The sequence below is a fragment of the Galeopterus variegatus genome, unplaced genomic scaffold (genome assembly GCF_000696425.1).
Source record: "Galeopterus variegatus unplaced genomic scaffold, G_variegatus-3.0.2 Scaffold8134, whole genome shotgun sequence".
Classification (NCBI taxonomy): domain Eukaryota; kingdom Metazoa; phylum Chordata; class Mammalia; order Dermoptera; family Cynocephalidae; genus Galeopterus; species Galeopterus variegatus.
Window position 1 is genome coordinate 55,678 of NW_007734245.1, and position 14,498 is coordinate 70,175.

General features: G+C 34.7%; 1 protein-coding gene across 1 annotated transcript in view; it reads left to right on the forward strand.

The window, feature by feature from the left end:
- Positions 1 to 1,732: 1,732 nt before the first annotated feature.
- Positions 1,733 to 14,498, forward strand: part of LOC103608200 (zinc finger protein 33B-like) — a 22,452-nt gene continuing 9,686 nt past the window's right edge. The window contains exon 1 of the mRNA XM_008592647.1: positions 1,733 to 2,180. Coding sequence (XP_008590869.1) covers positions 2,172 to 2,180 — 9 coding nt within the window. The 5' untranslated portion in view covers positions 1,733 to 2,171. The remainder of the gene's footprint in view (positions 2,181 to 14,498) is intronic.

The window sequence follows — 14,498 nt, forward strand, 5'->3', positions numbered from 1 at the left end:
ATCTTGACTCCATTAGAAATTTTATCATATGTGATCCATGTATATAACCTTATTTATATTCCAGATTGTTTGGAACATGTTGTTTGGAATGTCTCATTCGCCTCTCATTGTTTTAAAACGCTACATTTACTATACTACATTTAAAGAATAATCATGGTCTCTTACTTTCATGAAGAAGGTGTCAAACTATTTTGAATAATACAGAAATATTACATATTGATATTTCTTAGGCATTTTTCTGCTTTTTAAACTGTTTTCTGGCTTTAGTTTGGGTTTTTATTTATTACAGATAAAGTTGAAAATGCTTTTGTAAAGTACACAATACACTAAAAATCAAAGGGAAAAAAACATAAAAATTTGTTGAGATTCTTACTGGAATTTTGTCAAAGAATATTTGGTCTTCCTACCCATGAAAGAGTATATCTCCATTTATTTAAGTAATTCTAATGTCACAGAGGAAAGAACGTGGTATTTTTTCCTTCTTTTGGATTGTCTATTTTCTGATCCACCTACAATTTATGCTTATTGCTTTCGTGACTAATGAGCTATCTCTCCCCCCACCTTTTTTTGTGTCAGACAGTAAGTTTTTTATTGTATCGATGACATCTATTTCCTAGTATTTAAAACTGGAGCTGACGCACAGCTTTCCTTCCCTTGACAGTCACTTCTGGAGCTCCAGGCGCCACCTCACTCAGGCCCGCCCCACCCCCAGCCCTAAGCCCGGCCACGACGCTCCCTAATCGGGCTGGCGCGGAGCCTCACGGGAAGGGTAGTTTCGAGGAGGGGCGCCGACTGCATCCGCCCTGGCTCTGCGCATGCCCGGTGCTGCCCGACGCCCCTGCGCTTCCGCCTTTCCTTGCGCTCTCTTCAGGCGGTTCCGGGCCGCCGAGTTTACGCGCTCTTCTGGGGCCACTGTGACATGACTGGGGAGCGGCAGGTGAGCCCTGGAGGGTTTAGTGAGGACCCGGGGGCCCCTGCGCAGCTCCGGGGTGGGCAGGCGGCAGCCGGTGTTTAGCGCTGGGGAGGAGCCACGCGGACCCCGCGCCAGGGCCCCAGACGGCGCGGTGGCGGCGTCTCTGTTAGGACAGGAGGTCGGATTCGCACGTGCCGAGCCGCCCCGGGACTGAGCGGGCGGCGTTGTCCCTGCAGTTCTGTGGTGCCGCGATGAGGAGGCATGCGCACTTGCGTGATGCCTGCCACGAGCCCCCGGGGAGGGGGCGGTGCTGTGGAAAGAGCGCGTGCGCGATGGGTGCGTGTGAGGCGTTGCTTGTGAAGGACGACCCGCCAGCCACGGCTGGTTTCAGTCGTCAGCCTTGTGTAGACTCTTCCCTTGTTTCTCTGTTCATCCATTCTAGATTCTGAACTGCTGTCTAAACATGTTCATCACTGCGTCTTGATATATGCTGTTCCTCTGTACTGACTGGCTCTACTCAGGAACCATCTTCAAGAGTTAACTTTTTTTACTCATTTGGTAGAAGAAACAATTTTTTTTGTTTCTGAAGATTAGTGATTTATTCAGGATCGCAGTTTGTTAGTGGCGACGACTACAAATCGGATCTCCTGGTTCCCAAGCCAATATTGTCTACAAGTCAGAGCAAGTTTCTTACAAAACATCCTTTTGAGAAACAGCAACAAAGTTAAATTAAAACATTTTTTTTCCCCTGTAAGCATTGCTTTTAAGGACTTTGTGGAGCTGCTAAATTAGGTAACATTAGTAGGAAAATTGGTGGACAGCTTAGCCCTGCGTATTTTTTTTAACAACACTTTTAGTGAAATGTTAACGTTTCTTCATTAGGTGTATTGTTAACTTGTTCAACCAATATCGCCGTTATAAATTTTTTGTGAACCTTAAGGGAGATTTAAACTGTTAAATTCCTAAGGAAGCACATATTTACACTCATCCAGTGAAATGTTGTGCCCAAGAGCTATATGATTATATAAGAGTAATAGTAGGTGGTCTTTCAGCGTTCCCCCTGCCCATTCTGAAGAGTCAAAGGGACCAATTTGACATTCTCCAAAAGGGAGCATTTTCTCTAGCAGGTGTATATAGCTTTTAGGACAGAAGAATTCAAGAGCTGCCAGGTGGGCCAGATATTTCATGACCTCATTCCTTTTCTTCTAACTCAGCTGTATCTTCAGAGTTGTCTACATACTTCCAAGAACAGGACAAAATGAACAAGGTAAGTTGTTTGTTTATTCGTTCCCCACTTTATTTTATACTGTACTTTGACAGATTCATAAGAGTCAATATGTTAAGATGAGAGTTAGTAATAAAAAAATGGAACTTCACAGAAAACATAAAGTAACAGATCAATAGTAGGTTCAAATCAGCATGTCAATATATACTGATCGTATGATCTTAAGGTCGCTAAGTTGAACTACAAATATGTATCTGATGTTTCCAACAACCATGGCAGAAAGGAAGACACTGTATTTTGGGTATTGGTTTCTCTGAAGGTACAAAGATTTCCTGGAAGATATCTTCTTTTGGTCACAACTTAGTGACACATAGTAAATAACCTTCCATTCAGCCCTGAAATTAACGCAGCCCATTGCTTCAGTCTGTTCTACAGTGGGCATAAAAGGATTCAAGACATGGTTCAAGTAGTCAGTTTTCTGATGGTCTTGTTTGATCCTGACATAAAACCAAGAATGTTTAGAGGAATAAATAGCCCACATGCCTGTAAGGAAAACTCTCCATAACAATTTTATATTAGCCAGGCTGTATATATAGGTTGTGTAGTAGAAAATTCAAAGTTATTTTCTGGAAAGTGTCTCTGAGCTTCTCAGTCACATTTCATCTAATAGTATAGCGTCTTAGTTCTTCCCTTCTACTTTTTCGGAATGTGTCCAGGTAAGGTCACCAATGACTAAATTGTAGTTAGTTGTATTCCTTGATTACCTGCTGCCTTTCCCTAGTCACTGTTCTCACCTCGAAAGTCTCCTTTGTCAGCTTCTGATACCACTCTTCTGATGGCTCTTTCTTGGCGTCTTTCCTCATCATGTCCCATAGTTCAGTTTCAAGTTTTAATCCTCTGTCTGCTAGTCTTCTCATTTTACCTTTATGTGTACACTGAAAAAAATATATTTTTGAAGAATACTGTTTATTGTTTTGGGTGCTTTTCAAAATATGTAAATTGTCTTAGTGTATGTATGATAACATATATTTTCTCCAATTCATCAATAATTTGAGATCTGTCCATATGTAGTTTATTCCTTTTAATGCTATAGCATTCCATTGTGTGGCTACACTATATTCTATATACTGTATTACATTGATGGACATTTAGTATAATTTCCATTTTTCAGTAATGTAAACAATGCTGCCAACATCCTTGTCATTCTCTCTCTGTGTACAAAATGCAGATGTATCTCCAGACTCTAGAGCAGTGCTTCTGAAAGTCAGATCCTTTGACCCAGTGGCATCAGCATCTCCTTCGAACTGGTGTGAAATGTGGATTCTCAGGCCCCAACTCCCAAACCTACCGGAAGTGAAACTCTGGGAGTGAGGCCCACCAATCTGTGTTTTACAAAGCATCCATGTGATACTGATATTCACTAAGTTTAATAATCACTGCTCTAGAGTAAATAGCTATGATTTTTGAGTTATAGGATATGAGGATTTCCCATTTTTCTAAGTACGTTACTATTCATTAGAAGATTACTTGTCCTCCCTCCTCCCTAGTATTAAAAATTATTTCCACATTAATGGGTAAAAACCCTCATTGTTTTAATTTTCAAGTGTCTGTTGCTAATGAGGTTGTGCAACTTTCATAAATTTATGGCTTTTCAGGTTTTTTTCTGAGTTTTGTAAGAATTTCTTATGCATTTTGAATGGTAATCTTTTGTTATAATTGTTAATTATCTTCTCTCAGTATGCCCTTTTTCTTTTAACTTACTGGTATCCTTTCTGAATGTTTTACATTGTGATACAAAGTTCCTTGTCCTTTTTTATGTATCTTTTTTTCAAGTATCTTTTTTTACCCCAGGGGCGTAATGAATTTTTTCTATATTTTGTCTAAAAATATTAAACTTTAAAAAAATATTTAGTACCTTAACCCATCTAGGTATTATTTTTTAATATAACGCGATAAGGGATCCAGTTGTATATTTTGCAGCACAATACAGGGGTAACACTTGCTGACCAAGGACTGACAAGATCTGTTTGGGAATGTCTGCCAAGTTTCTTCATTATGCTGCTGGCTTTAGACTGAGCAATATAACATTTTGTCATGTTTACAAACTATCCACTGAGTCTTATTTTATTAAAAATGAGAGTTTAATTTTTCCAAATGTCTTCTTAACTTGTTATGGAGATGATGTAATTTTGGATCTATTGAATTATATTTCTGCATTTCTTAATAGTTAGTCTTTGTTTTCCAAAACTAGCCCCACTTGTTCAAAAATTGTTATTCTTTTAATGTTTTGCATAATTTTGCTTGTAAGTATTTTTCCATAAACTTGTCCGTAATATTATAAAACTTTTTTTTTTTCCTTTTTATCTTTTTTACTGACCGTTAACGGGATCGCAACCCTCAGTGTTGCGCCTGTACCGGGGACCGGCAATCGGATCACAACCCTCGGTGCTGCACCCGCACCACGCTCAGCCAGTGAGCGGGAACCGGTCTCCAGGGACCGGCAACGGGATCACAACCCTCGGTGCTGCACCCGCACCACGCTCAGCCAGTGAACGGGAACCGGTCTCCACATGGGATCCAAACCCTCAGCTGGAGCGCTGCTGCACTCCCAAGCGGCGCCGCCGCACTCCCAAGCGGCGCACTCTCCAGTGCGCCACCGGGCCGGCCCTAAAACTTTTTAATCAAAAAAAAAAGTTTTATCACTCACTTTTTAACAGTTTTTTTATTTTTTTGTTCTGCACTTGTTTCAGTTTTCTTTTTTATGTAGTCTTGGGTCAATAAATTCAAATATATTTTAATTTTTAATAAATCTTATTTTTGTGTGTATAGCCAATATGTAGAAAAGCCCACAAATCTTAAGCACTGTATAGAGCTCAATGAATCATTACAAATCCAAGGTACTCAGGTCAAAATAAACATTACCAGCACTCCTGAAGCTTCCCTTATGCCCCTCTCACAATCTTGATACCTCCCTGCTGATTCATTCATTTACATATATTTTGTGACTTCAGTGGCAGAGTTGTGTAATTGTGACAGAAATTTCTGTCCCACAAAGCCTAAAATATTTAATGGCTGTTTGTTTTTTTTTTAACGGGAAAAGTTCGCCAATCCTTAGATTAGTTTATTGAATATATTTGTTAGTGTTGGTGTTCTTTGTGTTCTGTTTAAAATTAATTTTCTTTTTCCAAGGTCATGATGATAATCCCTTCTTATTTTTTAAAAATATTGAATGTTTTTATTATTTTGGCTTTCACATTTTATACCTGTTTCCTTGGAATTGATGTGCAACTTTTGTATGAGGTAGACAGTCTGCTTTTTTTTCCCCCCATACAATCTGCCTAGAATTATTTTTGAAAGACTATCCTTTCTCCACTGTTTGGCAGTATGAAATTTGCATAAATTATTTATACACATTAAGTCTGGGTTTTTTTTTTTTACTCTGTTCTGTTCCATTGGTTTGTTTGTCCTTTCTGTGCCAGTGGAACAGAACCAATGAACAGAACGTCTTAATACTTAGTAGTGTAAGTCCTAACACATTTTTTCTTCTTCAGCAGGATCCTGGCTCTTCCTGGCCCACTACATTTCCATATAAATATTGTTAGTATTCACAAAATAACCTGCTGGGACTTTCTTTGGGGTTGAATTGAATGTGTAAATAAATTTGGAAAGAATTGCCTATCTTTTTAATATTGAATCTTCTGATCTGTGAACACTGCGTATTTCGTACATTTATGTTTTTAGTGATTTTAAATGATTTTTTGTTTAAAGTTCTTGCACACCTCTTGTTATTTTTATGTTTTTTTGTTAATATACATATGTCTTTAATTGCATTTCCTAATTGCTTCTTGCTGATATGTAAAATTATTTTTTATTTATTGACCTTGTATCTAACAATTTTTCTATACTAATTTATTATATCAGATAATTTGTCTATGTATGAGTTTGGGTTTTCTATATATACAAATATATAATCTGAGAATAATGATACTGTTATTTATTTTTTCCAATTCTTATACCTTTCTTCCTTTATTGCACTGCTGTAGCCTCTGGTATATAATATGCAGTAGAAGCAAGAGTGAACTTCCTTGTCATGATTCTGTTCTCAAAGAGAAACCTTTCCTTTTAATATTTAATTTTTGCTGTATTTTTTTGTATTTGTTATTACATCAAGAATGCCCATTCTATTCCTAGTTGATATATTTACATTTTTTAATCATGAATGCCTGTTCAATGTTATCGTGATTTTTGGCATTCGTTTAGATTGTAAAATGCTTTTTTCCTTTATTTATTTCTGAATTACAGTAATTGATTTTCAGATGTAAAACTAACTTGATAACTAACTTGATACACAGGAAGTAAACCCACTTGGTCATATGTTATGCTTTTTATATATTACTAGATTTAGTTCTTTAATATTTTGTTTAGGATTTTTTCCATAAGAGAAATTGACATGTAATTTTATTTTGGTATGTTCTTGTTAGGTTTTATTGGCAAGGTTATGCTGAATTCATAACATGGATTCTTGAGTATTTCTTCTTGCTTTTCTCTACAAGATTGTGTTTTAATTTTGGTGGTATTTCTTGTGCCTGAAATTTTGTTCATAGGAATATTTATAGATTCGATTTCCTTAACAGATATGGGACATTAGATTTTTTTTAAAAAATAAATTTTAAGTTGTACTTTTCTATAAATGTGACCTTTTTTGCTAAACTTTCAAATTTATTGGCATAGTTGTTCATAATATTTTCTTCATTATATTTTCATTGATGGTAGGACCTGTAGGGTTGTTTTTCTTCACATTATATATTGGAGAATGGGCCTCTCCTCTGTGTATCTTGATCAGTCTTGCCATGGCATTGTCAAGTCTATTAGACTTTTAAATGAATAGACTTTGGCTTTGTCTTTTGACTTTCTATTGTGTGTCTATATATATTTTAATTTGTTAATGTCTGATCTGTAATATGTCCTTCCATGTCCTTAGTTTGGGTGTAATTTGCTCTTTTTCTAAAAAAATGAATACTTATTTATTTATTTTTTCTTTTAGCTCTTTTCTAATACATGCTATTAAGGGCACATTTCTTTCTAAGCATGGCTTAAGCTGTATCTCACAAGTTCTGATCTGTTGTATTTTTTATAATTCATTTAAAAATATTTTCCAATCTTCAGTTTCTCTCAATTTCTAAACATTGAGGGATTTTCTAGTTGATCTTTTTGTTACCGATTGCTATCTTAATCCCACTGTGCAATAAGTACATACTTTGAAACTTTGAAATTTGTTGAAATCTGCTTTGTATCCCAGAGTGTGGTCAAAATAATCCATGTGAATTTGAAAAGGATGTATATTCTGCAGTTTGGGGGTACATTTTCTCTTTTGAAGGTAGTGTGTCATTTATCTCTGACTGCTTTTCAGGTTTTCCATTTGTCTTCAGTCTTTCTCATAGTTTTCAATTCTGTGTTGACATTCTCCATCTTGCCATCTTTTTGCCTTCATTATTTTAATCACTGTTCTGTTAAAAGTCTGTGTGTCAGATAATTTCAATATCTGGAGCTCCCAAGTATCTAACCTGTTTGGATTTTTAGAATAAATGTTCGGTCATTCATTCTGAAAATATTTTCTGAACACCTACTATGAGTTGTTTTTAAGTGTCTGGAGCACATACTGTGAACAAAATAATTTTATTTTCTGCAGTCTGAGTTTTGGTTGGTCATGCTGAATTACTCTTTTAATAGACTGGAATGGATTGAGTTTGTCAATGTTTTATTTAGAGTATTTATATCAAAATTAAACATGAACTGTTCTTGAACAGTCTTTGTTTTGGTATTTAGTTTATGATAGTTAACCAATATTTTCATATAGTATGGAATGTTTAAATTATATTGTCATTTTATTTAATAGTGGCTATACTTTAATTCTAAAAACATCTGGGCCTGGTGATTTTTCTGTGGTAGATCTTTAAGATCTTCAATTGACTATTGAGTCATATTTCTGGTTATTGGTCTTTAGACCAATTTTCAGTCTCTTTCTAAATCAATTTTGATAGTTTCTTAAAGTTTTTAAAGAAAACATCTATTTCCTATGGGCTTTTATGTAATATTCTCTTTTGTTTTCCTGTCTCCTATATTTTCATGGATATGTGAGTGTATTTTAATCAAAGTATCCTGATACTATAGTGGTTTGTTCCATATGTTTCTGTGGTGTTTTGTGCTGTAAAAGATATATATGAATAATTTCTCTTTGGAGAATTGCCTTTGCTCATTTAATTTGTTTGGCCCTCATTGTTACCTTATCTGATGTAAATAGAGCCAATTCTGTTTTTATTTTGCTTATATTTACTACTGCATATTTGATATTTGTCTATCACTTTATTTTCAAATTTTCTTGATCTTTTCTAATAAATAACTTGTGGCTGTTTTTGTTTTAAAGTTAAGTATGTCTGTCATTGATAAGTTTAGAATATTCATATTCCCTTATAATTTAGTTTGTTGCTTATTTTTTAGTTTAGTTTACTGTATATCTTAGTATGACGTTATTCATGTGATGTATGTTTTACTTTATATTATAGTTTTTATCATGCTTTTTCTGCTTTTATGCTGCTTATCAAATTTATTTATTCACCTTAAATTAGGTAGATTGCTGCTTTTCAGTTCCTATTATCAACACATTGCTAATAATTGAGTCTGTATTTTCTTATGAACATATCTATGTTAAATAATGTTTTTTTCAACAATATCTTTTGATATTTCTCTTATTTCATCCCACATAGAAAAAAAATCTCCAGAAAGATATTATATTTCTATGTCATTCCCAGACTAGCTCCTTGGTTTTGTTATGATGTTTCAGAACCATTTCTTTCAGTCTGTTAGTTTTATGAACAGTATATCAAGTCTATTTCAGTACCTTAATAAATGCATATTATTAATTCCCCCCAAATAGTTCTTTTTTTCTTCAGTTCACTGAAGTAAATTGCACATAACTTCAGTGTCAAGTTTGATGAATTTTTCTGTGTTTATATACCTAAGTAATTACCACCCAGTAGCCCATAAGGTTCCCTGGTGTTCCAAGGTCATCACTATTCAGACTTCTATCATTGTTGATTAGTTATGCTTGTATGTCCGGCTTCTTTCACTCAATATAATATATGTGAAATTCATCCATTTTGCTGAATGTATCGATTTTTCTTTTTGTTACTATGTAGCATTCTGCTGTAAGACTATACTACGTTTATTGTCTATTGACAGACATTTGGCCTGTGTCCAGCTTTTGGCTATTATAAACAAAATGCTGTAAACATTTTCTGCTGGCCTTTTGGTTGACAAAAAACATTCATGCTGGGTATTTACCTTGGAGAGGTATTGCTACGTAAAGCTTCAGTAGAAATTCCCAAATATTTTTTCCGAAGTGTCTGTACATATATTCCTCCTGGCAAGGTGTGGAGGTTCCAGTCACCTCATATTCTTGACATTATTTCCACTTAGTATTTTCTGATGTTTTTGTTTTAGACGTCTCAGTGTGTATGGTGATGTGTCATTATGGTTATCACATGAGGGTAGGGTAGGCATAGTTACTAGATAAAGGCATGAGGGAGCTTCTGGGTTTCAGGTAATGTTTCTTGATCTGGATGCTGGTTATTCACTGTGTGAAAATTTGTTGAGCCATTTGTACACTTGGGTGCACTTGTGCATTGTGTTTGTGTATATAATAGGACTTTAAGAAATTCGTGGAAAAATTGAAGTAAAAGATAAAAATAAAATATATAATTTCATTTCTCAACAAAAACTCTATCAAGTTCAATACACTTTTGTAGGTTATGATACAAGCCATTAATCCATCCCTAAAGAACTGAGATTTCTGGTTATTGGTCTTTAGACCAATTTTCAGTCTCTTTCTAAATCAATTTTGATAGTTTCTTAAAGTTTTTAAAGAAAACATCTATTTCCTATGGGCTTTTATGTAATATTCTCTTTTGTTTTCCTGTCTCCTATATTTTCATGGATATGTGAGTGTATTTTAATCAAAGTATCCTGATACTATAGTGGTTTGTTCCATATGTTTCTGTGGTGTTTTGTGCTGTAAAAGGTATATATGAATAATTTCTCTTTGGAGAATTGCCTTTGCTCATTTAATTTGTTTGGCCCTCATTGTTACCTTATCTGATGTAAATAGAGCCAATTCTGTTTTTATTTTGCTTATATTTACTACTGCATATTTGATATTTGTCTATCACTTTATTTTCAAATTTTCTTGATCTTTTCTAATAAATAACTTGTGGCTGTTTTTGTTTTAAAGTTAAGTATGTCTGTCATTGATAAGTTTAGAATATTCATATTCCCTTATAATTTAGTTTGTTGCTTATTTTTTAGTTTAGTTTACTGTATATCTTAGTATGACGTTATTCATGTGATGTATGTTTTACTTTATATTATAGTTTTTATCATGCTTTTTCTGCTTTTATGCTGCTTATCAAATTTATTTATTCACCTTAAATTAGGTAGATTGCTGCTTTTCAGTTCCTATTATCAACACATTGCTAATAATTGAGTCTGTATTTTCTTATGAACATATCTATGTTAAATAATGTTTTTTTCAACAATATCTTTTGATATTTCTCTTATTTCATCCCACATAGAAAAAAATCTCCAGAAAGATATTATATTTCTATGTCATTCCCAGACTAGCTCCTTGGTTTTGTTATGATGTTTCAGAACCATTTCTTTCAGTCTGTTAGTTTTATGAACAGTATATCAAGTCTATTTCAGTACCTTAATAAATGCATATTATTAATTCCCCCCAAATAGTTCTTTTTTTCTTCAGTTCACTGAAGTAAATTGCACATAACTTCAGTGTCAAGTTTGATGAATTTTTCTGTGTTTATATACCTAAGTAATTACCACCCAGTAGCCCATAAGGTTCCCTGGTGTTCCAAGGTCATCACTATTCAGACTTCTATCATTGTTGATTAGTTATGCTTGTATGTCCGGCTTCTTTCACTCAATATAATATATGTGAAATTCATCCATTTTGCTGAATGTATCGATTTTTCTTTTTGTTACTATGTAGCATTCTGCTGTAAGACTATACTACGTTTATTGTCTATTGACAGACATTTGGCCTGTGTCCAGCTTTTGGCTATTATAAACAAAATGCTGTAAACATTTTCTGCTGGCCTTTTGGTTGACAAAAAACATTCATGCTGGGTATTTACCTTGGAGAGGTATTGCTACGTAAAGCTTCAGTAGAAATTCCCAAATATTTTTTCCGAAGTGTCTGTACATATATTCCTCCTGGCAAGGTGTGGAGGTTCCAGTCACCTCATATTCTTGACATTATTTCCACTTAGTATTTTCTGATGTTTTTGTTTTAGACGTCTCAGTGTGTATGGTGATGTGTCATTATGGTTATCACATGAGGGTAGGGTAGGCATAGTTACTAGATAAAGGCATGAGGGAGCTTCTGGGTTTCAGGTAATGTTTCTTGATCTGGATGCTGGTTATTCACTGTGTGAAAATTTGTTGAGCCATTTGTACACTTGGGTGCACTTGTGCATTGTGTTTGTGTATATAATAGGACTTTAAGAAATTCGTGGAAAAATTGAAGTAAAAGATAAAAATAAAATATATAATTTCATTTCTCAACAAAAACTCTATCAAGTTCAATACACTTTTGTAGGTTATGATACAAGCCATTAATCCATCCCTAAAGAACTGAGGGTCCTGGGAATTTAACCATGGCAGTGCAGTGTTATAAAATGGGTGCCCATTAAAGATTTTTTAAAATTAGGAAACAAAAGGAAGTCAGAGGAACCAAATCAGGACTGTAAGGTGGATGCCTAATGATTTCCATTGAAACTTCTTCAAAATTGCCCTTGTTTGATGAAAATGAATGAGAGTATTGTTGTGGTGGAAAGGGACTCTCTGATCAAGCTTTCTTGGGTGTTTTTCTGATAAAGCTTTGGCTAACTTTCTCAAAACACTCTTTTTAAAGCAGAAGTTATTGTTCTTNCTTCAAAATTGCCCTTGTTTGATGAAAATGAATGAGAGTATTGTTGTGGTGGAAAGGGACTCTCTGATCAAGCTTTCTTGGGTGTTTTTCTGATAAAGCTTTGGCTAACTTTCTCAAAACACTCTTTTTAAAGCAGAAGTTATTGTTCTTTGGGCCCTCCAGAAAGTCAGCAGGCAAAATGCCTTGAGCATCTCAAAAAACTGTTGTCATGACCTTTGCTCTTGACTAGTCTGCTTTTGTTTTGACTGGACCACTTCTGCCTCTGGGTAGTCGTGGCTTTGATTGTGTTTGTCTTTAGGATTGTATTGGTGAAGCTATGTTTTATCTCCTGTTACAGATTTTTGAGGAAATGCTTCAGGATCTTGATCCCACTTGTTCAAAGTTTCTATTGAAAGCTCTCTTTTTGTTGGCAGCTGATCTGGGCACAACAGTTTTGGCACCCATCAAGTGGAATTGCTCAACTGTAATTTTTCAGTCAGAATTTTGTAAGCTGAGCCAGTTGAGGTGTCTATGGTGTTGGCTGTTGTTTCTGCTGGTAATCATTGGTTCTCTTCAGTTAGGCCACAAGACAAGATTAATTTTTTTCCTTGCGATTTGGTATGGATAGTCTGCCCCTGCAGGTTTCATCTTTAGCACTATCCCTTTTTAAAATGAGTTATCTATTTGTAAAGTGCTAATTTCTTTGGAGATTTGTCCCTGTAAACTTTTCATAAAGCATCAGTGATTTCACCATTCTAACACCCAAGCTTCACTGTAAGTTTGATGTTTGTTCTTGCTTCAATTTTAGCAGAATTTATGTTGCTTTGATGGGGGCTCTTTTCAGACTGTTTTATCCTTCTTAGTACCTCAAACCAGATCCTGTTCAGACATTTTATTATAAGTTAGTATAACTTTATTTGTTTATTTATCTTTGGCAGCTGACTGGTATGGGGATCAGAACCTTTGACCTTGGTGTTCTAACCCTGTGCTCTAACCAGTTGAGCTAACTGGCTAGGACAGTACAAGTTTATTTTGGTGCAAAAAAATTTTGCAGTGCATGCAGTTTTTTCATAATACCCATTTGCCATGAACTTTTTGAAGACCTCTCATTTGTTACACATTAAAAAATTGACAAAAATCACAAAGAAAGCAATGATAAGCACAAGCAAAGATTACATTTTTATCCACAGAAATTACAGGGATATTATTAAGCTAAAACCCAGGAGTAAGAATAAGATTACCTATTTCATACATGAAGATTAGAATTCTTCATGTTTCCTTCTTCATTTTCTTATATCTGATACTCTTTTAAAAATTAAAGAAAATGATTGACCTGAACTGTTTTTGTCACTGAAGTCTTCTTTTCACTCCAATTAGTATTCCCTTTAATCTCAATTAGTCATTCATTCACTCAGCAACCGTCATGCGTATTTATTATATGCTAGATGCTGAGGGTCCTAAGAAGAATGAGACATAGCTCCTTATAAGGAGAAACTCTTAGAGAATTGAGATAAACTCACATCATTTCGACATTATTACAAGTCCTATGATAGAGATACAAAAATCCTATTTGTTTTCCTTATGATTTGTATTTATGGTTTTAAAACAAGAAAGGAAAAGGCAGGATTTTGAATCTTTAAGATTATCTGTCTTTTATATTATCTAATTTGACCCATTTTCATTTATTATTGTTTGGTTTTAGTCACCTACATCTTGCAGTGTATTTATTGACCATATTTTTTTCATGTTGGTTGTTCATCTGCATTTTATTGATTTATTTTGCTTTACTTTTTCTTTTGTTGCTAAATCAGTCAGCTTAGGATGCAGTGTTCTATTTTAACATAGGATCCCCAAATTTTATTGGTTTCAGCAGTAGAAATTTATTTTTTGCTCATGTCCTTGACCTTACTGGAATGCTGTAGCTCTGTTCCATGTCCTCTTCATTCTGGAGTCAAGGATAAAGGATGATGGCTCTGAACACTTCTGTCTGAAGTGGCATGTCTACCACTTTTTATGGCCAAAGCAAGCTATGTGGCCCAGCCTGATGTCAGTGCAGCGGGAATAGTAATTCTCCTGCAGGAGACAGGCTGGTGGGAAGAGGCCAAATTGAGAGGTGATGCAAATACTTTATCACTGATGCAACCCATCAAGTGACTTTTGATGATTCGCTTTTTAGATTTATTCCTTCTAATGGTTCAGTATTCTATTTTTATTCTAATATTATTTGCTTAAATACAGGTATAAGCTTATATTTTTCTGTCAAAATATAAAAGGATTTTAAAAATTATTACTGTAATTCTACCTTTACTTCACATTTACTTCAATCATCTCTCACTATCCTGTATTTTGTGGAAGTCATCTGAACTACTTTTTTTTTTTTT